The 27,340-nt window shown below is 43.0% G+C and overlaps 1 protein-coding gene across 3 annotated transcripts in view; it reads right to left on the reverse strand.

The window, feature by feature from the left end:
• Nucleotides 1-1,959: 1,959 nt before the first annotated feature.
• TUB (TUB bipartite transcription factor) overlaps nucleotides 1,960-27,340 on the reverse strand; it is a 593,386-nt gene continuing 568,005 nt past the window's right edge. For all 3 annotated transcript variants that reach the window (XM_078681009.1, XM_078681008.1, XM_078681007.1), the window contains exons 10-12: nucleotides 22,909-23,007; nucleotides 22,242-22,413; nucleotides 1,960-4,596 (exon numbers count right to left, since the gene is read on the reverse strand). In XM_078681009.1, coding sequence (XP_078537135.1) covers nucleotides 4,463-4,596; nucleotides 22,242-22,413; nucleotides 22,909-23,007 — 405 coding nt within the window. In that variant the 3' untranslated portion in view covers nucleotides 1,960-4,462. The remainder of the gene's footprint in view (nucleotides 4,597-22,241; nucleotides 22,414-22,908; nucleotides 23,008-27,340) is intronic.

Genomic DNA, 27,340 nt, shown 5'->3' on the forward strand with positions numbered 1-27,340 from the left:
TATTTGAAAAATGTAGTCGTATCTGTATGAACCAAATGAAAACCTCAAAGACATACCCGCAAATTAACATTACAGACGATATTGAATGATCATAAAGCATAACAAACTAATCATAGTATGTTTGACATAATAACTATTCATGAAGATTTTCCCGAGAGTGCAATATTTTTCAGGGCATTACAGTGGTTAGCCTCCGAAAATAGGCAGACTGTTAATTCAAGTATAAGTCATCAAATGTATTAACAAAAAGCTGCGGACATATGACTTGAACTGTTGTAACAAAACAGAAAAAAGTTCTGGTTAAAGTTACTATCTATATGCATGACTTAACTACGGAAGCCCATAGACTTACTAAATAAACATATGGCAATCTTGGAGAATTAGTGGCTATTTCTGTTACTGTGTACGCTTAACTACACATGATAGAAAATTAATATTCGGTTGTAAAATAATGAGTTGAAAGATATCAATTCTCAAACATCAGAGAGTTGTACATGATTATTAAATAAAAATAAGTAGAAATAACATGAGCACATTTGCTTTTTAGGAAAGAGAAATAAACGATTGACAATGTTCCCAAAAGCATGTGGTGGGCTTCAACAAGTAAAATATTCAGGGCCAGATTTACAAACAAATATCATCATGGTTTCATCACTTTTGTGGTGCAGCCATGACGCGTAATGCTAGTTCATATTTACAAAGCCACGCATGTAAAAATAAAATGTAACACAATACAACAGCTTGCGCTGTATTGCATTACATTTCATTCTGGCAGGTGGAACATGGGTGGAATATGGGTGTTCCCATGCATCCACATATGGATTTCACACAGTACGAGATTTACAAAGCTTTGTGAACCTGGGACAGCATGAAATCGCTACGCCTCCCAGAGGATGGAATAACACTGAGATTTTTTTTTTCTTGTTATTTCTTCTTTCTATGTGTGTTGCAATCTCCACCACACATAGAGGAAAATGTTTCAAGAGATTGTTTTTGTGCAGGAAGGTATACCTTCCTGCCGAAAAAATATTTTGTTTGAATTGGTGCAAGGCTGCCGTTAAGTGTGCCGGAGCAAGGAAAGAACAGGAATGCACCATGTGACGTTAAATACAGTGCATTCCTACACTTTCACGCAGTGCAGCAAGGTGGCTTGATGAGTTGCGCTGCGGGAAAGCATATTAAATATTCCCCTCAGTATGTAAAGGTCTGACACATTTTAATTTTCTCTTACTGAGAAGACGAGCTATGGAGCGCTCTTCCATTTGTCTTCCCTACTGCCGCTGGGCACTTAAAATTCGCTAAAGTTGAGAACATCAATGTACTGTTGGGGGAAGATTCATAAAAATGTCATGCAACCCAGGGTAGCAACACACCTTGCTGCACTGCATGACAAAGAGAGAGCAGGAAACATTATGTGGCCCATTACTGTCCTCTCCCTGCACTGGTGCGCTGTGTGCTGCCTAGTGCCAATGCAGGCAGGCTTGTTTATATGACACCTTCATGCACAAAAACAATCCAGTGAGGTTTTTTCTTTTTTTTTGTGTGTGTGCTGCAGAATAGGGCATACATGGAAAGAGGAAACCATGAGGAGAAAAGCATTTCTCCTGACGCCTTCCCAGGGCAGGCGTAGCATTTTGACGCATCCCCAGGTCTACCACTCATGGTAAATCTGGGAATGGATCAAAATCCATGGATGGATGCGTGTGAACACCCACGCTCCACCCATGGAACGCCTCCCTGATGTAAAGTAACACAAGTCAGCAACTTACGCTGCCTTGCGTTACCCCAGAGTTACCAAGTCACGCAGGGCTAAGCAAGGGTAACGTCAAACCTTTGATAAATATTTTGTGTAAACCTAAATTTCTTAGAAAATGTAGCTCTAGAACTTTTGGAGAAAAGCCAATGTCTTAATGTAATTACCAGAAACAAAGTTTCATACAATATCGATAAGCCATAAAGGAAATGTAATGTATCAAATAGGTAGAATCAGGATAGGCCTCTCCACAATGACGTAAGATATCTTGGAAACAAGGATCAGATTTCTTTTTTTATTTGACCATGTACAAATTACTTAAAAAGGCCAGAAGAACTGACCAACAATACTGTTCGAAGGAGCAAGGAGAGATGATACTCAATCAAGTGGAAGGCTGTAACCTTAATGTGACTGTAAAGCAAAGAAATCATAGTTCATAGAAAAGCAACATGAATTGATGCAAATATGTAGAACTCAAGTGTGAAAGAACAAAAAGCGCAGTGGTTTATTCCTTCATATCTATTACAAGCCCTATAAGACAACATTTTGTTAGGTTACTTTACCATATGTTACATGGGTGGGGTAATGACTGCAGAATTTAAGTTCTATTGCAGGTGCCACACGATAGTATGGTTGGGATGTTATAATGGTATATAAAAGAGTGGACAAGGGACAAAGGACAGATTTATTTATGTTCATATGAGGTGCAGTTGACTTATGGTTGAAATGATGACTATAACTGGTACAACTCTTTTTAAAAGAGGAAGACGTGTGATTAGCTGTGTAGACATTGTGGCACCTGTAATCAAGTGCACTTTAAGACACCGAGCTAGAGAGAAAATTCTTTCAAATCAGTACAGATATGTATGAATTACAAGTAGGAGTGGGAATTGAGCAAAAATGTAAATGTACTAAACACAAACCCAGGAGGCCTGATTCACAAAGGGCCTTGACACTCGTTGCAGAGGACCCGCAGTCATGGGGAGTCTCCACACTCGTTGCGGAGATTCTGTTTCGAGTATGGAGACTCCCCTATGACTGTGGGACCTCCGCCATGAGTACGGAGGCAGTTTTTGAATCAGGCCCAAGATGTTTATCCATACATCATTCGTACCCTCCCATTAGGGCACAATGCTGTCTTACGAATCAAATTGTGCTGCCATATTATGAATTATCAGAAACTTTAAAAAAAAGTGCTGCATAGTGCCCTAAAACACATTGACTGCTTGTTTCTTTCATTCACTACTTCCAAGGCACTACATTATAGATTCAGCAGTATTAAGGGTTTCTGAGTATTTACTATAGATCCAATAACAGAAGACAAAAATATTCTCTGTCATGCTACCTGTATACATGTACCTTAAATGTACTTTTTACTTTGCTGCTGCAAAGTGTACTATTAGTGAGTGCTTAATGTTTGTGTGTAGATCCATCTATTCAATTGTTTGCTTAGAACACATTTGGACGACCTCAGTAGCTGGCACTTTTCCATTGAATTATTCAAATTCACAATTTCAATACTTTTCAAATAGTCTTGACAATGATAAAAACATATAAAAATGGTCTCTGTGTGGAAACAAAGTCAAACTCTTAATTACAGAAGGTCAGACAAACGTAACTTAACATTATCATTCTTTCCTTCTTCGCACCAAAAGTCTGAGAATTTGCTTGTGCAACAAAGTCAAAGTTATTTAGTAAAAGTTATGTATACATATTTTGAACAGATGCTCTGCACATTTATCTCTCTCGTTCACACTATCTCTCTCTATATATATATAATATATATATATATATATGCATATATATATATATATATATATATATATATATATATATATATATACACACATACACACATTTATATATATATATAAATATAGATACACACACACATACATACCTACATTGATTTACATGATTGCAATTGATAGTAAAATAAGGAACAACCAACATGCCAAATATAACTAACACACTATTGTGTAGTTCAAACACAGAATGACTTCAAGTGACGTACATTTTTGTGGTAGGTACCGTTATAGTAAACCAAAACATAAAGCAATGTTAAGTTATAAGAAAGATGATGTCTTGGAGCATGACGGTGAACTCTGCAACACTGGTCTTGTAAATTCACATACATGCAGTCAAAACAAGCAGCTCTTAGCAGTTTGACCTTGTAACTGACTGATGAGATCCAGTTATTTGGGTTTATTTATATTTGTAAATTTGTTTGGTTGAGCCCGGGGACCTCAGGCATTCAGCTTCATTGATCATTTAGCACATTTGGTTACAGTTTATCTGAATACCTTCCAAACAAAAGAAAATAAATGTCAAATAAAATTGGCTGATCCGGTAGGAATTCAATTGTTTTGAAAAAATAGTTAGATGGCCAGAAGCATGCCATAACTCATCAGGTCCAGATGTTGTAATTCAGCAAACTTGATGTCACTTCCTTTACATTAATGTACTGACTTGCTAAAAGAACGTAGACACTATTATTAGCCAAATACCCTGGAATTAAAACATTGAATAAGAGTCAAATAGCTCCATTGTATCCTTATGGCCAATCTGCTTCTGAGACGATTATCAAGTTTAACAAAAATGCCTGGCCTGTTAAATAGCAAGAGTATAAGACACCAATAAGATGATGGAACCAATGTTTTATCCTTGTGTAGTAGTGCATCAACCGACTTGAGGTTCCACAGCTCCAATTTACTCACAAGCCAACTTGCTGTCAAAGCTAGAGAGGGCAATAGCAAAGGCCTGTAAAGCACACATTGGGTAGTTGTAGTCCATTGTAAAAACATCTTCGGCGACCCGACCAAACTGCATAACAATGTAGTCAGCTGGAAAACAAAATTGATAATCAAGATTTAAATTATGATATTCTGTGTTGATGGAGGTAATCAGACAAACATATGGTAAATTAAAAGGAAAGAAGCCTGTGCATAGAACATACAAGTATTTATTCTAAAGAGATATTCTACTGCCTACTGAGCTACACAGTTGTGGATATAAATACAATTTCATTTGTTTAAGTTTTTACATGTTTTATTTCAAATGAGAAAACAATATTAGATTGTTGAAGCTATCCACAGATTCTTTTTATCTAGTAGCTACTTAATGTGGCATATGTCATAGTTCTTCTGACATATGGTAAAAGATGACATGTATAAAAAAAGAAACTTTGATTAATTAAATGGCAATACAACCCAATGGCAGCTGGTGAACTTTCACATGGGTAGGCAAAAAGGCTTGCCTAGAATTGCAGTGACTACGGGAACCCAAAACCCAATGTCTAAATGTAGGTTAAGTAGGGTACCACAAGACCAGAAAAGATGATAATAATCACATTCCAGATAAATCAACTAAAATCCAGATATGTTGAAGGGAAACTAATGAAATATTCTAATACTTGCATGGTGTGTCAGCAAAGTCTTACCATCACTTGGGGAGTTGGGGCTCACCATGCCCAAAATCACTTTACATTTCGGTAAAACTTTGTTTTTAATGCAATTTCTCCAAAGTTTGTCTACAGATTTATGGGTATTTTGGACGGATAAAGATTTGGGGTATCTGGATGCACACATCCTGTCTTTTTCAGCTAACAATTGTGATAATATCATAAATGTGTTTATCCATTTACTTTATCCATTTGACGCAAGGCCAATAAATAAGTGTTTGCAGTAAATGGCCTCTGATATCAAGGAACCAAGGTAAGAAGTAAACTGTTAGATTGTCTCAGGAATAGTTGAGATATTGCTTGCCAAAACTTTAGCTGTCTTAATAGAAAATCGCTAATTCTCTTTCCTTCAGAGAAATTGTCCGGCCAGTATTTATTTATAAGATGAGGGAAGGGGCCAAAGCTGCAACAATAAGGTGTCTTGCAAAAAACAGCTTTACAACACCTTTTATGTGTATAAGTGTTAATATGGAAGAATATGAATACCTACATGGACCGGCAGACTGTCTTCACAGACTTTAATGCAGGACTCCTGAGACATTAGTCAAATCAGTACTGCATAGGGCATTGAGGATCATTACTGGCTGAGGCCTTTAAGTTTCCTTATTGCATGGCCCACTGATATTAACTACTGTTTGATGAAACTCAATGCCTGGGACCAATTCGTTTTATTACAGAATGGAACCATTAACGTCCATTGCTGTCTACATATATGAATGAATATATCATCAATATCAATAAAGCTTTGGTGTATGTGTGCATATGCGCATGCACCATACACAGCTCAACCTGATGGCTTTGCCAATCCTTGATTTCTACGATGGATGGCCCTTAATAGGAAAATACAGGACCATGAACTGAAGAATTGAACTTTCAGTCACAGCAGAAACAATTTTTATACAGGTACCATGTTGTTGGGTGCAGCACTGTTTTTTAGCGCCTCATCAGGTTTCATCTTTTTGTGACAGCAGAGAGCATGACTGAAAATACATCTGTTCTCTGCCTCACCTCCAGCCTATGTCTTACTGTCAGGGAAGCCTATTCCTGCGAATTGGAGCAGTTACACTTTTATCATCACAATCATGTTTTTTTCTTGTTATGATAAAACCTGCTTCCCTAAGCAATAAAGACATTACGCCTCAGGTAGTGTATCTGTTTCATTTTTCTTAACTTTGAATTCTTCTTGATCACAGCCTTATTCTTCTGAGCAGAGTTAACTTTCATTTGAAAAAGAATGCCATAATTTGATTGCGCTTTATGTAAAGGTAACTTGGCGTCCAAATGCTCCCTCTTTACTGAGATCAGGCCCTTGTAGCTGATATGTGGCTGGTGCAAATCTATACACGTTACTCAACTGAACAAGTACAAAGCCGTTACAGTGGTTGCTGGCATCTACGAGGAGGGTGGGGGGCAGTTGCACGTGCACAAAATAAAATAAAAAGAATAGAACTTACCTGAACGCGAAGATACGTACTCCTGGTCCTCTTTTCACCACCTTGAATGGAAGGAGCAAGTACCTTGACCAATCATGGTGCTGCTCTCATGCAGCATGAGAGCAGCGCCCTGATTGGATTGGAGGTTTGGATTGGAGAGAGTGGCCTCACTCGGTGTTCCACAGCACTCTGGAGGTCTCAGCTTGCTCTACCCAGATGTCTTAATCTTAAAACTGCTGGGTTAGAGCTGTTTAAAGTGCGCATGTGTGGTTGGCCGTCGCAAGACGGCAGGCCAAAAATACATGCACACTTTAAACAGTGCACAGTTAGCCCACTCTCCTCCCTGTTTGAGTGACATGCTACTGTCACTCAACAGTGGCCCCACCCCAGTCCTGATATTCTGTTCGTGATAGGGAATATTAATAACATGGTAAAGTGAGGGCGACGCTCGTCTGCTCCAAGGGAGGAGCCGCCTCTGAGCCGTTATGCAAATTGTTTTAAATGCAACCTTGCTAGTGCACAACCTCCATGCTCGTGCAGCAGTGGTATCTGCACATAACGCACAATCTCTGGAAAGCGCTTGTTTGTGTTGCTCTGAGATAGTGCATCTCTCATATCAGAAAAGTGGCTCCGCCCTAACCTACTAGAAGATGTACTAGCTGAAAGTTGTAGTTAATTTACTGTCAGTGCCTAATTTGTGGAAGAATGAGTGCTGGTACAATTAAATGTTAGGTGCTGAATACCAGGGCCACGTACTTATTCATGTATGCATTCTCATACCACGCGGACATTACCCAACGGTGTTAGAGTGCTTTACAATAATTTAGATTTCATTATAAGAGATACAAAGATACAAACAGTTGCTAGTTACATTTGTTACAAAAGGCACAAAGTAGTGGGTCGAAAGAAAGGGATATTTGCTCGATTCAGTTGTTGTAAAAGCACAGAATATATACAGTCTATAAGAGGTGGTGTAGGCAGTAACAGCAATCTTAGGTAAGGTGAGACCGGAGTCGTGCAGTTAGTCTCAGTCTTGGGAATGGTATATTATCTTAAATGAGGTTGTAGTATGTAGTTTCAGGGGTAAAGAGTTCCATATTCTAGTCACACATTACCTGAGAAAGATTATATTATGAGTCGTTCCTTTGTAAAGTTAGCACTATAGCTTGTGCATTTCACTTTTGTCTGGGGCCTCCCGAATGTTTCAGTTTGTTTGGTAGGTAGCCCTAATGGGTAATACAAGCAGTTTTATAAATCACCCTTGCTTCTCTGGGGAGTCAGAGAATAGTGACAAGAGTGGTTGTAAAAAAAATTGAATGTAAAACTGGTGTCAGAGGAATGAGGTGGGTTTTGGGGAGACTTGTCAAAAAAGCATTATACTAGTCGATTCTGGAGCAAACCAGTGATTGAACAGGATATTTCAGGTCTTGCTCAAGAATGTAGAGGCAGATTCCCCAAAGAAGACACAGTTGACATAGTGCATTCCTGGCCCTGGTGCTGATTTGGCTTTGAAGGTTGAGCCTTTTATTCTAAGTGATTCGCAGAGATGTGACATGGGTTTGTTGTTGAGGATGTCGAGTGCGTCCATTTAGGATTGTACAGGCGGTTGTGAATTTGAAGAGGAAATGAGGAGGACTTTGGTTGTGGTAGGGTTTAGTTTTAGGTTGTGAGAAGTCAATCTTGAATTAAGTTTAAAGTGTTGACAAGATGTGAGCTGTTGCTTGTGGGTGAGATCTTTAAGTAGAGCTGCGTGTAATCTGCATGCTAATAGATGAAGATCCCAGCCTTTCTTAGTATGACTCCCAGAAGGTTCAGTATAGAGGTTGAACAGAGTAGGAGCAAGGATAGAACCCTGTGGAACTCTTTGATTGATGGCCTTCAATAAAGATAGACAGTCATTAATTTTGATCCTCTGTGATCTGCCCATGAGGAAGGATTCAAGCCATTTTAGGACCATGCCATCAATGCCCACTTAATTTCTTAGTGTGTCTAGAAGCGTGTAATGATTTACTGTACCAAAGGTTGAGACAGGTTGAGAAGAATAAGGAGGCGGGTCTAAGACTCGAACAGCATAGCCAACAACCTGCAGCAGTGCTGTTTCAGTACTGCATCGTTGATTGAAGCTATATTGGAATTTGTTCAGAAGGTTATTGTCTTTGATGTTTTAAGTGAGTTGCTATTTAGGAATTTGGGTTACTGGTTGAGGGGGGTGAAACCCTACTCAAGCAGCAAGCAAAATTCTTGTCAGAGTGAAACACCCGCGAATCCCTGAATTAACTTACACTTAACCCTCTGGTTACTTGCACAAAAGCAGTCAGGCTCAACTTAGAGGCAATGTGTAAAGTATTTATGCAATCAAAATCCCATATCAATTTAGAAAAAAGAGCAAAATCTAATCAACTATTTGACACCAAAACAATAAAAATCCAATCTGTATCACCGAAGAAGTGCAATTTTAAAGGTTTAGGTTATCTTGTCAATTCTGACTGGAACAAAGTCGCAACTTCAGGTCAACCAAGATGGCGCACAGGCTGGATACAGGGACCAAGTCAGACTTGCTGAAAAAATTAAATCCTGGTTTTGGAGCATTGTGAGGTCCTGCATTCAGGATGAGTCACTCAGTGGTGATTCGGGCCTGTGATGCGAGGTCATGAGTTGAGATTGCGCTGGATAGCAACGGTTCCGATGAAGTGGGGGCCTGCAACGCTAGTTCCTGTGTTGAGTAAGCATCGCACAGCGTCAGTTCCGAGCAGCTATGAGGCTGCGATACGAGCTTCTGCCTTGAGGTTGCATAGCGGAGCAGCAGTTCTGCGGAGCTGAGAGGTCCTGTGTTGGGGATGCATCGCAACCATTCTAATGTGAGGCTGCGAGGAAATGTGTTGCACTGCTTCAGTGCTGCTGGGACCACAACTGGGCTTGCAGAGCATCTTCAGGCCCGCTTACAAGGGTCCATGACTGGCAAGACTCACAGCAGGTAGAGTCCAGGAGATGAGTTCAAGGTGGATGGAGCCTTTCTAGCCTTCAGCCTCTGATCAGGATGCCAGGCAACAAGTCCCTAGAGTCACTCTGGTGGTCTTGGGTTCAAGATGCAGGTCCAGTCCACTCAGGGAACACAGCAGCAGAGTAGTAGGGCAGCAGAGTAGCAGTCTTGTTGCAGCAGAGCAACATATCAGTCCTTCTGAGTCTTTCAGAGGTCTAGAAAAGTTCTTCAGTCACAGGGTCCAATATTTATACCTGGGGCCAGCTTTGAAGTGGAGGATGCTTCTAGAGTTCTCACCCTAAAGAAGTGTCTGGAAATTCTTACCTTCTTGTCCTGGCCCCAGCTTGTCTGGGTGCCGAAATGACTAGTGTGAAACTCTTGTGAGTGTGCTGAAGTAGAGCCTTTGGGATGTGCAGTTGTGGTAGGCGACAGTGCCTCCCATCTATCAAGTCAGAGATGGTCCATCCTGCCAACACCTAATCCCCCTCTGTCTCACTGTCTAAGAGAATTATACAAAGACCAACTGGAGCTACATCTAGTAATATAACCCACTATAAAGGCTACAAAATGTCATATGCCTCTGTGAACGCAGCTGAATCTCTCCTGAAATGAACTGGCACATGGGAAACCCTCTCCTACTCGTGGACCCCCTCCGTGAAGCGCTTCTCCTTAACTTACTCACAGAAGCATCCCAGTAGGCGGACAATACCACCATGGCCAACAAGGCGATGAAGTCCATTCCATCCTTGGCTCAGATGTCTGTACCCAACCCAACGAAAATTCTGCCCATAAGAACAGTAACCAACAGTGGTCACTGACAGCTGTCAGTATCAGGAGCAAGGCCCGTGGCCATCCATTGCAAGGTGGCGGCTCTAAGCCTGGACATTGGGTAGACCTCTCTCCCAGCCTTGGAGCTTGGCAAGAAGATCTCTATAGGCTCCTGGGGATTCTCTGAACTTTGAGTGGGGGGCAATAGAACCGGGTGTTAGGCGCACTACTTCCACTCTACCTCTTGTCAGACCAGAGGCAGTACCCTGCGACTGGCTTTTCAGCCAAGGGTCTGTACTCTGAGGCTACATATGGGACAGGGGTTATCTTTCCTCACCTTGCCCCTCCTTCTGGGCTTGGTACCCTCCGCTTGAGAGTGTTGCCTTCAGAAAACTGAACTGTCAGCAGCTGCTGCTCCCAGCTCTCTTGAAACCGGGGAAAACTCAGTTCCCAGAATTCATAATATGAGCTTCTGAGGGCTAACTATGAGTTAGCTGAGTCACCTCACCATCACACTCCATGGATACTAGGGCCATGAGGCAGAAAACGCCCTGCCCCTGGATATACTTTACCTTAAACACTTGACCAGTTCAGTGCTCTGAAGAAACCAGCCTTTCCACTACCATAGTCTGACTAGCCCAGATGCCCATCAAAGCATTGACAGGGTTGATAGGCCTTCTAAGGGCAGTGTACACTATTAGGGGAAGTCAGTGTGCCTTAGTGTTTTGCCTGTAGTAGCACCCCATTATGCACATAGGGAGAGAGCTGCTTTAGCATGTAGTTTCATTCCCCCTTGGCCTACAGAGACCATTGATGTCTTGAATCAGAGTGTAACTTGTGCGAGAACACCACATATGTAACTTACAATATGATATCTGGATGCCTTATTGGTCATCCAGGGTTTTCATATTTCCCTGGCTCAGCTCAGGATCAGGGCCCAGGCCTTGTCCCACCCTGCTGTACCCAGTTAATTACATTATCTGCAGCAGCAGGAACAAAGGCTGCCCCACAAAAAAGGAACAATTTGCAGTACTTCTCCTAGCTCCTGAGAAGGAAATGGGTGGGGGGTAATGATCACCATCAATCACTTAGCTATCACATTGTACCAGAGAGAGTCCAGATAACTGGAGCCAACCCAGAGGAAGGCTTTCTTTAAAATTCCAGTGTGCAAGTCCCTGGCAGTGATGTCAGCAAGGGGTGGGTCTGAGACCCCAGTAGTAGATGTGACTAGTGGATCCTGGATAATGCCATTTTGGATTGCAGGAGGGTTGGGACAGAGGTGGAGTGGTACCTGTCTTCTGTAACCTTCCTCTCCCCTTTAAATGCTCTTGCACAAGGGAGAGACTCTATTCTTGCTATCAGATGGCAACACACTTTGCTGCTGGAGCCTGGGACTGCCATGAAGAATTGGAAACATGAACCCCCCTGACCTTCACTGAGGACCTAGGACTCCGCCCAGTTGACCCCAGCACCAGTGGGGTTCCCCAAGGGCCACTGAGGTTGGCCCTCTTTTACTGCCTGAGGACTAGTTGGGGGAAAGCCCTGGGCTTTTCGGCACCCGCCAACAGAAACACAGGAGGACTGGGGCAGGGAATCGGGGAAACTAGCTCTTTGAGAACTGCACCATCTGGAAGTCAGGTGGGTGCCTGCAACTGCCCCTCATGGGTAGAGCTCACCACCAGGAGTAAAATTAATCCAGGATCAGCTAAATCAGCCAAACCGGGCCCAGGGGATGGTGGAAAGAAGTTGCTGGTTTATAAGTTGGGGGAGAAGGTGTGCATGGGGCCCCCTCCCCATCCTTCCCTTTCACCCGGGGACCCCATCTTCCGGGTTGATTCATGCTTAAGGGGGCTGGGACCCCATCCCTGGACCCCGAGTGCTTCACATTATGGGGAAGTGCTTTTGCACTTCCCCAATATTCTAGAGGCATGATGGTGCCGTTGTGCTCCCCCCACAGGAGGTGGGAGGGGCCCAGTACCCCATTCATGGGCCACAAACGTACTTGGAGGATGGGAATTGCTGTCGCACCCCCCCCCCAAGAGGTCCACTCTTCCCGTGTCCATGTGTGAGGGGAGCAGGAGGCGGCCACACACCCTGCATGGAAGACACCAAAGGATGATGCCAGCTCCCCTGGCAGTCTGCAGTCATGCTCCTGGCATGGTGAGCCAGCGAGGACAGACGGGGGTAGGCTCCTCGGGCTGCCTTCCAACAAGGACTGCAAATGGGGTGCCTTTTAAAAGGGAAAACACAAGGACACAAGGAAAATCCCAACGCAGCACTTTGGAACAACTCGCTTCACAACTCCGGGGCCTTTTGATTTCAACACATTTATGCCCCTATCTTTGCATTTGGTGGTCCTAGGACAACAGGACCACCCCAATCAACTCAGCACAACACAACCTTTTTTTTTAAGGTTACTTTTTGAGTCCTCATCCTAAAATGGGGGGGGGTGTCTTCAAAATGATCACCTTCCCAGGATTGTCAAAGCCTTTTCAAGCATTTCCATGGCTGGAGCTTTTGTTCTACACCTAAGAGTGTTTCAGTCTCCAGAAGCCATTTGTATGGTGACGTTCAGGCAGCCCTGAAAATACACAAATATTATGTCCATGTTGTTACACCTCGTAGGGGCTTACTGTATGGTTCCAAATCAATGCTTTTCCAATGTGATTTGATTCTAGGGGCTGTTTTACATATACAGTTTAATGCCAATTACATGAAAGAATGCACAAACACAAGGTTTATTCCTGATAAATGTTTTATTGGGTTATCATAATGACTACACATAGTTTATTAGTTCAAGCTTCAGCAATCATGTCAATGTCTCTTACAAAAGTAATGTGTTTAATACAAAAAATGGTTTAAACTCACTTGATATAATGGGTGACCGCTTTAGGGAGTCACCAGTGATTACACAATGTCATCTATGGTATGTTCATCTGCCAATGTATATATTTGTACATTTCTGCATAGTATTTAGTAGTTTGAGTGTAATACATGTTCTTCTCCTTTTTCTAAAGAAAAAGTACAGATTGGATGAATATTTATTGAGTGTTATTATTTCGTGCTAGTGATTGGTGATTACTAGCCCACACCACCTCCCTTTAGTAGGCCCTGGACTGCTCCGCTTCACTGCCCTGTTAGAGTTAAGCGCTACAATGGGGTGTTTGGTTCCCATTAACACCTTCGCCGTGGGGCTAATTCCCCCCGCCGGCCGCGCGCGGCGCCGCGGTGCTTGTGATAGGCTCGTCATGACCACGCCCACTTAATGGAACGCCCAGCACAGCAGGGGAATTATCCCCACGTGGGCGTTCCACGGTGGTTATGACGATCTCAGCTTGTCATGAGCACAGCAAGAGTTAGGAACAATTGTGGACCTATTACTTATGATGGACACATAACTAATAGCCCAATTTCTATCACAAGTGTTACAAAAGGCACCAGTGCCTTTTGAATCCTTTGATGCAACCCAGACTATTCGTTTTCACAACTCATAGATCCTCGATTAGAGTCTGGTGTATAATGGGCAGGCAGTTACGAGCGAAACAATAATTGGTCCAACTTTGATTTGCTTTGTATGCTTTTTATATATAAGTAACATAAATATACGTTTTAAGGCATGGGCAAAGTGGGCACTGGCCCAGGGCTCCAGCCTTTCAGGGGAACCCGTTAGTGAACGGGCTCTGTTCTGCAGACAGTTCCGATAATGTTGGATGATTCTTAAACATAATTGCTTTACAAACCATTTTGCTTTAATGTATTTTAATACAGGTAATCTGTGGCAATTTATTGCAGACTTTTTTTGCAGGGAAATGTGTATGTGTTTTACCACCATGCAACAACCATAAAAGACGTTTCTTTTAGATCGAAACAGGACCTCACATATGACAAATGGGAGGGGTGTCACAGAGATTTTCAAGAACATTAGTGAGCTGCAGCTGTAAGTGCCGAAGAGTGTCGTTAAGCCATGATGGCTGAAGACACGCTTTGTCACTTTAGAAACGCAGGGCTGCACCATATTTACTAGAATATGGTGTAGCCCTGCGTTTCCCCCTGTGCTGGCGCTAAATTTAGCTGCCTAGCGCCAATGCAGACATCCTTGCACCATAGTTCAAGTGTGCCTTTTTTGAAGGGAAGATTGTTTATGTGCAGGAAGATCCCCCTTCCTGCACATAAACAATCTTAAAATGCTGTTTTGCAACTTCTATGTGTGCTGCTCAATGCACCACACATAGAAGTTGGAAAACACAATTTTTGAAATGATTGTTTAAGTGCAGGAAGGGTGGCATTTTGCTGTTTCGATGCATGCAGCCCAAGGTAGCACACATGGAAACAGCAAAAACTAGGTGAAATAATGCATTTCTCCTTGTTTCACATGTTTAAGACCAGGTTTTCCCTGGCCTTGATGTTGGTGCTGCCTCCTATTTACGCTGCTCTTGTAAATAGGGGCCAGCGTCAAAATCAATGGGTGTTGCGGTAGAATGCCCACCACAACACCCATTGCCCGCACCTTTCACGCTAAGTGTAGCGTGGAAGGAGGCCTTATTTACAAAGCAGTGTTAAGCCACGTTAAGTGGCTTAACACTGCCTTGTAAATAAGGCAAAGTTCCTATCCCCATCACAACATCACAAAAAGTGACGTTGTGATGGCGATAGGGGCTTGAAAATATTCCCCATTGTTTTGCAGCAATTTTCACCTGAATTTACATTGAAAATGATACTTCAGTATATCTCTTTTATATGTAGGGAATTATTAATTCATAGTAGTGTTTGTGCCATTATAGCTATTTATTAGCAGAGTGAAGGTGTTTTAATGTTAACAATTCATGCATTTTTTCTTTGGTAGTGACTCATTCCTTTCAATACTAGAAAATATAACATATTAGACTGCATGTTTTTGTTTTAGTGTGTGGGTATTTTACACCCCACAACTGCTGTCAATAATTTAAAATAAAACACCTTTCCCAAGTGCGATGTAGGTCTTTGAATAATCTAAGAGCAAATGACATTTAAATGTGATGAGCAATGTGGTATTTTCTAAATTTGAAAACGAGTACATACAAGTGGTATTAGTTACAGTAAAAAAACTACATTCAAAGCATAAGAAATTAAGGGTCTTGTGTCATAAACTGGATTAAAAACCTTGTGCTGCCTAAAGTATGTGCTTTGGTGTGTTTTTCAGAAAACACCTTGCAGGGATCAGTCTTAAAATGCAGGGATGTGCGAGAGTAAGATGAAGAGACAGGGAGTGTCTGGAAGTGGATTAAAAAGGCATAAGGAGGAATCAATACTACACAGCTTTGGTATTTAGATGTCGACCTTAAAGAGGGGCAACGGTGGTCTCCTGAGCAAAACTATGTGCCTTACACATTCTTTTTCAAATTAAGCTCTGGCACTCAGTAAATACCTCACCCCAGAATAATACAGAGTATGGTATATACATCACCCCGCTCTGGTCCATTTGTAATCGGGCTATAGTAGGTCGAATGTCAGAAATGGGGCTTTTGGATATTAAGGGGTCGATTACGATGACTTTTGGAAAGGCTCTGAATGGCATTCGGTTCGTCCAATTTTGTTTCAGAAGCCTTGTTTCCGACTGACTCAGAAACCCTTCCGAATGATCAATTATGATGTTCAGAAACTGTTCACCTGGGGGCTTCTGAATCAGGCCCATAGGGGTACCCATGGGCCCCCCTTTCCAACCATGCACAGTGTGACAGGCTCCTTGGGGTGCCCACCACTGGGTGTACGCTTTTTTCGCAAACACCCCTTTTTAGGTCGAGCCTAGAGCAGCGCATGCGCTGCATGCTGGACTTTATTAAGGGGGTTATCAAAGTGCTACCAGAGGCTTTTGCTGGCCTCAAGCTTGCGTGCATGTGCCTGTGCACGGGCGTAGCCACCATGTGGGTTTCTGTCAAGGCTCATTAAGCCTTGCGACCCTCTCTCCGTGCTTCAATTCCCTCCCCCACCACAAATCGCGTCACTCTGGTGGCCTCCACTACCCGTACGTTCATGTTGTGGTGAAATGTGTCTTGTAGACTAAAACAAAGGTTCCAATCATATGTAGCCCTTTTGCTCGAGCCACTAAATGGCGCTATCTCACCGGGGCAATTTATACAGTCTTGGGCCTTCATTCAACAACCCAAAGCATCCTGGGAGTTTAGCTGGGTTCGCACTCTGTCTCGAGTGGCCTGTAGGAGAGCGCTGGGCTCTTAGGACATTACCATGACAATCTGGGGTATTTACCACTCTCCTGTTAACCTGTTTGCTTCCCAGATGATGCGCGGCCCTGGACCTTTCATACTTAGACTATTAGACGTGGTGTTTCTTTCCAGGTGTTTGGTTAAGTGTCTAAAACAAACTCTTCTTGGGCGCCTGCCTCCTGTGCACACGGCACGCGGACGGGAGGCTGTGACAGCCATGTTGTGCTGGGTGGCGTGGTGCCACCGGCTGACATGTTCCAGAGTCTTGGCCGCGGCTTTGCCTTTTCCATGTCTGCATGATCTCAAACACTGCAGTGGGCTACCACAGGGCATCAACATCGTATCATGTTTGACAGTGTCACTTTCTTCTCCTCTGGCACTGAAACTTAGCAACGGCGGCGTTGCAGGTCTGGCTGAGTGCTTAGATGCCTGAAAGATCTTGTCATTGAGATGCGGGCCAGAAACGTGCCGTACATCGAAGCATGCCCGTCTGCATTATCAGCAGGGTGTGGCTCTCGCGATAGGCATTGACACTGCCGTCCCTTCACAAGCCAGTCTGTTTTATCGGAGAACGCGACACACTCGCAGGCACCGCAGCCTCCTGAACACTGGGCTGCTTTATCAAGTCATCAAGGCACTGATGCAGTCTCACCATAGAGGGTATAATATAACAAACAAGGGAGGTACCTGTTGGAACTGGCCCTTCTTGCAGGGTCATCCCCAAACTTTTTGCTTCTATCTCCCTTATTTTTCCTGACCTGTGGCTGTTGGCAATAGGACTCTGCGCACTTTACCACTGCTGATCAGTGCTAAGTGCATATTCTCTCTGTGTAAATTGTTATTATGATTGGATATACATGATTGGCATATCTGTATCACCAAGAAGTCCCTAGTAAAGTGCACTGAGTGTGCCAGGGCTGGTGATGACAAATGCTACTAGTGGGTCTGCAGCACTGATTGTGCCCCCCACATGAGTAGCCCCAAAATGGTGTCTCAGGCCTGCCACCGCAGTGCCTGTGTGTAGTCTGTGAACTGTCATGTCCTCCTGGTAAGTGTCCCCACTGACCCGGCGTAACTCTTCCCTTTTTGTGCACATTGGTCACCTCTATGGAAGGCCCGAGGTACCCGCCTGGGCAGGGTGCAGTGTGTGTGAAAGGTAGAGCATGTACTGGTCCAGGTGACATGCTCTGGTAGTGAATGACAGCCATTTTCGTTTTCACTATTGTAAGGCTATCTTGCTCCATAGGTTAACATGGGGAATCCTGGCTACAGTGGCTACCAGCATTTCTTCCCGTAGGAACAAGATAGGACATAAGAGTCTAGTATCCCTGAACTCAGAATTTAATAACACATCTTTTAGGAAAGGTTGTTGAATCCTGTGTTTGAGAACAGCACTTTTAGAAAGTTGCTGTTCTCTTGTCTGACATTCCTGTGTGCCTTGGCCTGTTTGTGTATTGACTGTCTGGTTTGAGAGTGACAGGGGCTGGGGATTCCCCAGGAGGCTGGCTGAGTCAGCCCTAGGCTGAATGACTGCATTTGCAACTTGAGTGGTGGGAGGAGATAGCACCAGGGCCTGAATAGGGCTGTGCCTGCCTTCCACAATGCTGGCTCCACCCCCTGCTGGGCGGCTGACGACCCTGCCCCTCACTCTGAAGGGAAAGTAGAAGCCAGGAAAACAAAGTGCTCGAGAAACACCCAGAACTGGTTCAGACCGGGCTCAGGGCCCACTTGCACAAAGAGAATAAAGACTTTTAGGGGTATAAGTACAGGACCCCTGACAACTGAAAATTAGATCATCCTGGAATTAAGAAGGAACCTCTGCCAAGGAGAAAGCTGAAACTGAAGAAGGAAGGTTGTCCAGCTGTTGCTCTGCTGGATTGCCCTGTTGTTGCTTTGCTGCCAAGGAGAGGGGAAGGACTTTGCTTTGTGCTGTGTCCCCTTGCTTGAAGGAATCTCCAAGGGCCTGAGAAGAGCTGGCACCCTCTTTTGAAGTCCCAGGAACAAAAGGACTTCACCCCCAGCTTCCCCTGAGGTCTACTGAGAGAGTTCTGTCCTTCCTAGAGTGCTTGGCCCATGTGTGGTGCCTCTGGAAGTTGTACCTGTGTTGGGAAGCTGGAAACTAAGCTTGAGAGACTTTACTACAGAAAAGTTATTGCATCGCTCGCTGCGGAGCGCATCCCCGACAGTGCGAGGAGATTCCCGCCGCTACGAAGGTCGAGATCGTCGCAGTGCCTGTTGCCGCTGTCAGAGCCGTCGCATCTTTCGTTTGCGGGACGCACCCGATCGGTGCGGGAAGTCTAACATCGCTGCGAGTGTCGTCGCAGAGCCTGTCGTCGCTGGTTGAGATTGCCGCACCGCCTGCTTGCGGACCGCATCACGTCGCTGCGAGAGTCATTGCCAAAGCCATCTCATCGAGGAGCTGCGAGAAAGAAGATCACTGCTGGTCTGCGCATCGTCGCCCCGGAGATCGTCGCAACTCCAAAGATCGTCGCATCGTGCCTTTGCAAGAACAAACTTCCTACGGAACCTAAGCACCGGAATCCATACAAGTGGCCTTCCTCCCCATACAGACCGGATTCATCGCAACACACCGACTGCTGCAGTGGGGCTGTCGCAAACTCCTCCCCAGGGTCTCACGAGTAAACGCATCGCTTGTTTTCCACCGCACCAGCTTCTGCTTTTGGAACTATGTCGCAACTAAAGGTACTGTGAGCTAAACGTGACGCAACTGTGAACTTTTCACGCAATTGTGGATTATTGGATCGCAACCTAAAGGACTTTTATCGCAACCTAAAGAACTTTATCGCAACCTTAAGAACTCTTTTGAAACCATATTCTTGAACTGTGTATGTTGGATTTTTGTCGTTTTGGTCTTGTGTAGTTTAGATTAAATACCTTTATTTTTCTAATCTGTTGTGGAGTCAGTTTGTGGTGTTTTCACTGTGTTACTGTGAGTGTTGGTACAAATACTTTACACATTGCCTTCTGATTAGCCTTGACTGCTCGTGCCAAGCTACCTAGAGGGTGAGCAGGGGTTATCTCAGAGGGTTTCCTCCTTATCCTGACTAGAAGCAAGGGTCCCTATTTGGACAGTGGTACCTACCTCTGCCAACTAGAGACCCCCAGTTCTAACAGTACCCTACTATATAAAATAGGGACAGGGTGGATTCAGAAGTACAAACAGTGTCCCAATTTAGAGGCACAAAATTCCCCAAGCTATATCACCAAGTTTATGGGAGGGCCTATTGCCAGCCAGTAATTGTCACACAAAAACAAATTTATATAAGGCATGTCAGCAAATAACACAATATGATTAATACACAGCAACAAGAAAAGTGATATAAAAAGGTTTCCATATATTTATTACAATCAAAAGTTTAAAAACATAGGTACATAAAAACATTTCATTACAGCATTTTTAAAAAATAGAGTCGACGCGGCGTTTCGGTGAGTTAACTGATGTTCAACTTCAGGCTAGGTTTCTTATCCGCTGCACGTCACGGTAGAAGTTTTTCAGTATTTGTAAGTAGCCATCTCATTAGTCTCAAGCCGACCAACATCTTAGACTGACTAGCCCCAAAATGGTTCAATACAGAAGTTTGTGTTTCTCAAAAGGAATTGAGCCCTGTACCCCTTGGGATGATAACAGTGTTTTACTTTGACTGACCTGCTGACAAATGCATTATTCTTGTTTTTTTTACCTGCACATCAATTCTGGGGCGACAACTCTCAGAAAGGATTGTACGAACTGCGTAACATGAATGGAACAAACAGTTTGTTATACTTTGTCAATGTTTCACCCACTGCTGAGTTTGTTAGTCTCTTATAAATCAAAGGTAATTGATCATTTTTAATATTCTTGATAACTAAGTCAAGTGGTATGTAACAATGAAATACAGGAACAGGGCTGCCATTTTCTTAGCTGCATCTTACACATTTAACATGCAGGAGAAGTTAAATGTACTATCTGGAGAAGTGGAGAAGTGTGGCTCACTGGTTAGAGGAGGCAGACCCTGAAGCAGAGGTCAGACCCGGGACCAGGGTTCAATTCCCGACGCGGCAGGGTCTTGAGCCCAAATGTCCACGGACTCGATAATTCTCGCTTTGGTGCCTACTCGAATCATGGGTTCACGCTCTGCAACTCTGGGCAATAGCTTGCTTAATCTCCACTAGAGCCCCCTGCGGCGGGATGCCTGGCTTTCACCTTGGAGATGCCCAGTACGGGTTATCTCACAGGGAAAAGCCAGGACGGGTTCCCAAAGCAAGCGCCCTGAGACCTTGCGGTGAAAAGGCGCTATATAAGAACCTTTGACATTTAACATCTGCAAAACAAAATAAAACTTAACTGAAGATCACCGATGCATTAACTAGCGTTGCTATGTCTACTAAACTGACTTGTGACATAAGGGTTTTTGTGCAATACTCAAAATGTGCATTGCCGGCCACTCCCAAAATGGCGCATCCGCCTCAGGGAATAACAAGCATTGGCATAGCCAATAGGTCTCGCTTTTGGGGCCTTATCAGTATTTAGTTATGCAGCACAATATCCTTGGTGCAACAACATTAACTGTTGCATGGTTAAACACTTATAGGGTCCCAAAGGCGAGACCTATTGGCTATGCCAATGCTTGCTTCAATGGGAGCTTGTGTATTCGGTCGGAACACAGGCTCCTATTGAAGCCAATGGGAGTCCGACCGAACGGTGTTTGGAAACATCGAAAATGGCCAGACGGACTCCCAGAATCCGATTCAGTCAGAAACCATTCTGGAGCATTCCAACTATTTGTTTAAATAACACTGTTTGAGGACAAATAACTAGAACTTTAAGTTTGTAAGTCTAAATTCATTTGATATATTTTCATCATCTTTATTGTGTTTACACACTACCAACCAAGTACATGATCATCAGCCCCCAATGGAACATTCATCCCCAATGGAACTTTTTCAAGGGGTTTGGGGTTAGGATGAAACTAACAGTTGAATGGGTACACGAGCGATCACCTAGAAGGAACTTGTACTCTGATACCTATACCGTCTTACTTCATGTATTATTGTTCGAGAAATAAGATCTAACGTTGGTAGTCATATGCCTTGAAAAAGTGACATTGGGGAGGAAATGTGTCGGCTGATGATCATGTACTTGGTTGGAAGCGTATAAACACAATAAAGGTGGGAAAAAATATATCACATGACCTTGGACTTATGAGCTGCCTTTTCTGGTTATTTGCCCTCAAACAGGGTTTTTGGTAAACAAACTGTTGGAGTGCTCCAGTATATTGTTTTATGATTTTGTGGTTTATTATTCTTTGTAGTAACACCATAAATTACCCTTACAGGTAGCAGGGGGTAAACTGTGGTAGCACCAGTCTTTAAAAAAAGATTGTTTCTATAAACTTCCCACACCGACTAGTGGAGCAAAATATTTTAGTTATTGTCACAGATACCTATCTATATTTAACATTAAGTCTAAAGCACTCTGGCATATTCTGAACAGGTGGTCAGATCAGAGATGACCTGACATGAGGTTTATTGTTTAAGATATTTTAAATCCAATATGACCTTTGTACGTAAATGAATAATACAGTGAATCACAATCATAATTATGCATTTCGGCTGCAGCTATCCTTTTGCATTAAATAATACTTACGGTCATTATCGTGAATAATCTGGAAATTTTTAACAGAGGCCTGTGTCACTCGTCCATGAAAATTTAATACGTAGGATTGAGTGTCATCATTCCAGACAGGTGTTTTGTTATGAAGTTCTATCACACTCTCTGTACTTTTGTTCTGCCATCTTGAAAGTAGCGTTTCATGCTCCTATCGAAAGGAAGTAAAAAATGTAAAGGACGTAGAAGAGAAGAGAGAAATCAATTGTGAATTTAGTATATATTTTAACCTTACATTGAACATTCCTTGAATTGGGCTTCTTATGGTAACTTTCAATTCCTTCTAACAGTTATTAGAGCCACTTTTGCACCTTTTTCACTGGAATCCTTTAGGGATTTTTAGTTCACCCTCATCCACTATATATTTCACAAGTGGCATGCTTCATCATTGGTTCCTCAGTCAAGACACCTTGTGTGTCAGAGTGGGCTCAATCTCCCAAGGCGGGGCACTTATACGTGACTCTGTCAGTGGAATCTGTATAATGTTTTTAAATTACCTTAAATATCCAAATGTATTTTGTTCAATATAGGGGTACTTGGGTAAGGTTGAAAAACAAAAGTGAGGTTCATGGGGGCAAATCATTGGTTCCCTACATCACCCATAGGGACAGTGACCGTAGCAATATAGTCACTAAGTGTTACTTACATTACGCGGCCGGATAGAAACTCTTTCGTGGTCCATATTCATTCCAGGTATAATCACACTCATCTTTCGAGGCCCTTTAAACCCCAAGACATTTGTTTCCTACAGGGATAAAAAAAACATATTTTAACATGCTATAGTTTGAAAGAGCAGCCATTCTGCATCAAACCGTAACATGTCATGGATTCAACAGTGCAGAACACTTCAGATGATAGCTGCACCATTATTCGGTTTGAGGGGCAGTAGCGGCTGATGACATTTAAAAGTGGTGGACGTGAAGGTTCAGGAAGAGTAGCCTGACTGTCATAAGCAGGGTTTGGATGTAAAGCTTAGCGTTTAAAAAAAACAAAAAAGCAACATGCAAATTTGCTGGGATTGATTCATATTGGACTATCACGCCTAAAAAAGATGTCAATAGTTCAACAAAGATAACATTCTTCTTGCAAGATCACATAGAATTCGAATAACTTTTTAAAACATGATTGACACCACAACATTCCTTCGGCACCCCTTTCCGGCAGCCTTCGGTCACATGAACCATTCCAGGAAAGCATCAGCCTAGAACTAGGTACAGTCTTTACAATGTCGTTCATATGCACACCCACCCAGAATGTGCATGAGCAAGTACTGGGCTGAGGTAGAAAGTCTAACCCTGCCTCTATGACACGTGAATAGTCCGTGAACGCATGCCAGATTTCAGAATCCAGACATTTTTGATTCAGCTGTTTTATTTGGGGGCCTAGCTGTGTAAAGATTAAAACAATATCACAATTCCACTGCGGCGTCAGCTATCTAACTACAAACGAGGCTATGTTTATCTATCTAAATAGTGCATGATTGAGAAATCAGTTATTTTCTCTTGTATTTCCTTTTCATTATGTCTCTGGCTTACATGTTTAAGTCCGATATTACACAGTTACAAGCAGGCAAAACAAGAAAGTCTGAAAGACTTCCCCATCTTTCTGTATTGGTTACTGCAGGAAGAGAGCTGATTTTGGTAGTTTTGCAGTTGGCTGAAATAATAAATAATATATAGTGGGTACTAGAATGAAGCAAATAATCTGAACTTTGTGATATTTGGAGCGTCAACGTCCTGCTGTCCTTTCGACTGCTGTGAAAGAATTACAAGCCGCAGATGGTTGTGGTGATTGTGACGCAAATTCTGCTGTGGCTTATGTCCATACTGGATAACTAACACACCCTGTCGAAATGGTACACATTATCCTTTAGTATGAAAAAAAACATTTTTAATTGTCATTTGCTCTGGGAGATAGTAACATCTTCTGTCTCTCAAAGTCAATGTCCCTTGTAGCGTTGGGAAACCATGGCTGTTGTGGTAGACCTTCAAAGTGTAATGCAAACATTGACGACAAGAGAGGCCACATCTGTGGAGTTTATCTTCAGTGACTCATTGGTACTGACATTGACAGCTATGTGGGTATTTGGGCATTACTGAGGCCAGTCATTGTCATTTAAAGGATAGTTTAGTGAAAAGCGACCCGAGACTTTATGATCTTGATGTGGTTGAGGGTCCAGCATTTACATGTCCTTGGAGGTGTAAATCTACATGTGTGTGGTATGATTTTTACCAGAAAGTTCTTTTAACACAATCCTACAACATAGCTGCTGTAACAAGAAATTGATTGTAATCGCAGAGTAATGCAACAATTATTTGTCTATAAAAGGACTTACAAATCTAACAACATTAGATTTTGGGATGAAAGAGATGACCAGTCACTGAACTAAAAGATCTCTCAACTTTTGTAAAATCTGTTGTTTACAGGTTGGGAAACATTTCTAGGCTCATTTATCTAGACTCAATGGATGCTAGACTTCATTCAAAGAGGACTTCACAAAATTGAAATAAATTGTTTAGGTGCTTGCGGACAAAGTCGGGAAGTTGCTGGAAGCAGAAAGTGTTCCTTGCAGTAGAGGCTCGATGTCAGGATGACACCCGTAGCAATCCATGTTTCGAGGCTGTGGGTTTGCACCACCTCCGCTAACTGGCAGAATGTCTAAGTAAGTATCAGAGAAAATAGACACACGACCCACTGAACATGATCATGAATCATGACACGTGTGTTCACGCAGCACCGTCGAAGAACTCCTTGGTGCATGTCTGCAAACACGTCCACTTAAAGTAAATACAGCTATCACAGCTGTGCCACGCACCTTATCAGGAAACACACTTTTACTTTAAGTTAGAAGAAAAAACCTCAAGCAAGCAACTGTCAGCTCAGTCTTCCGGGACAACAACAATGTAATGTGTGTTGTAAGAAGCTCTGGCACCGAGATTGTAAATCAGTACTTCAAAGGTCCCAAGACAATGAATGATTGGACAAGTTCTTTCTACCCTTCACTACGTAATGCAATCTTTTGACCAGGAAACTGCACAAGGCGGCCATTTCCCTTGAACTCTATAACAGTCAATGTTTGCTCGGAGATACCATGAATCACAAGCAATGTTCCTTCTAATAGATGTCATGCAGATTTTATTATTAAAGTCAGCGGCAGTTCTTTTGCATCGTGGTCAGTATTAGCACAAATTATTTTTGTTTGTAAATTTATATTGTACAATACCTCTCAAATTACAAACGAATACGGGCAAAACCAATGTTACACATCATCTAACAAGAACATAACATAACATGTGTATTTGTAAAGCGCACGTTCACCTGTAGGCATGTTGGCGATGAATAACAGATGTTTGTTATGCAACTCAATGGTACTCATAGTACTCATATTACAATAGCCTGACATATATTTTCTTAAGCTACATTTTCTTGTGGGTGTGTGACTAAGGCCCGTTTTATGGAAGAAAAATAGATGAGTTGCCTGTAATAAAAAGGCACAGGTATTACTTATTAGAAGTGGATACAACACTTCTCTGCTGATCTCAAACATATGTTGTTTGAATGCCCTCCTACTTCCCAGTTCTGGCAGTTGGTCTGGAAACAAATTCAAAAGATTTTCCAGTTCCAGGTCCCCTTTTCACCTTCACTAGTTTTTCTTGGCTCCGTCTCGTCGGAACTTCCTCGTTCCCCCAATCAATACCCTTTACTTGACCTTTTCCTGGCTGTAGCTTTTCATGTTGTCACTTCTAACTGGAAACAGGCTGCAAATGTTTCCTATCAATCTTGGTGGAATGCAATTTGTTTTAACCATCATTTAGACACCAATTATGTATCCCCCATCTCCCTAGCTATTAAACGTGACCTGCTTTGGCTTCCTTTGGTAACATACCTTTCTCCCTCTGCTCCGGTTCATCCCTCTCCTAATCCTGACACAGTTGAAGTTCGCAAACCCCCGTGATTTTCTTATTACCTGTTATTTCTTTATATATTTGATTGATATAATTACTGTATTTCTATATATTATATTTTGCTTATTGTATTTCTATTTCTAGGATATGTTCATAATTTTTCATGCTTGTAATGCTTACTTTTATGAAATTTTTATTATACTGTTTATTTCTTCCATCCGCTTATTGTAACTCTTCTCCTTTCATCCCCATTCCCCTCCCCTCCCTCTCCACTTTTTTCTACTCTTCAATAAATCAAACTTTAAAAAAAAGAAGTGGATACAACAGACTTCTCCCTTCAAACCTTTACTTCAGCATACCTTCTACCTATCGAGTCCTGTATTTGTGTGTACAAGGCCCCTAGTGCATAATCTATTGGGTGTGGCTGGGTGTGGTTAACCCCTTGTGTGCTAGTGACGAGCTCAGCTCGTCATGAGGGAAAGTTGAGCTGCCCTCATGACGAGCTGAGCTCGTCACAGCCGTTGGAACGTTCGTACGCGGGGATAGTTTCCCCGCTGTGCTGAACGTTCGAAAACGGGTGTGGCTGTGACAAGCTCAGCTTGTCATGAGGGCAGCTCCGCTGTGCCTCATGACGAGCTGAGCTCGTCACCAGCACAGCGGTGCCGCGTGGCCCCCCTCCCCCCGCACAGCAGGAGGGAAACACCCCGCAGCTAAGGGGTTAATAAACTTTGTGACGCAGTGCTTTCAGTTAATGGTTGCATGCTGAAGAATAAAGACATGCAAACCAGAGCTCCGTGTGTGGCGTGGTCTGTTACATGCTCCTGGGCTGGGGACGATGCTACACTACCAACCCAGAATCCAGGGCTCTCTTTTGGACAATTAAATTGATACCAAAACCACAGAAAATGCTGAAACAGTAAACAAAGGTACTTCTGTGCTCATCACAATTTTTAACAACATGACTTATAAGAACATCACCACTCCTCCATCTCTCTCCCAAGGGAAAACTGTAATAAGAGTTATTACATTCCGGTCTGTGAACTAACCTGGGTGACCTGACCTGACCTTGGCCAGTGACGGTCGCTCCACCCGCCGCGCGACTCCCCCTGAGTGCGCCCGGTCCCCCCTGCTAACTCCTCGTGCTCGCCGCTGCCCTTGAGGCTGAGGTTCTCT

The sequence above is a fragment of the Lissotriton helveticus genome, chromosome 3_1 (genome assembly GCF_964261635.1).
Source record: "Lissotriton helveticus chromosome 3_1, aLisHel1.1, whole genome shotgun sequence".
NCBI classification, from domain to species: domain Eukaryota; kingdom Metazoa; phylum Chordata; class Amphibia; order Caudata; family Salamandridae; genus Lissotriton; species Lissotriton helveticus.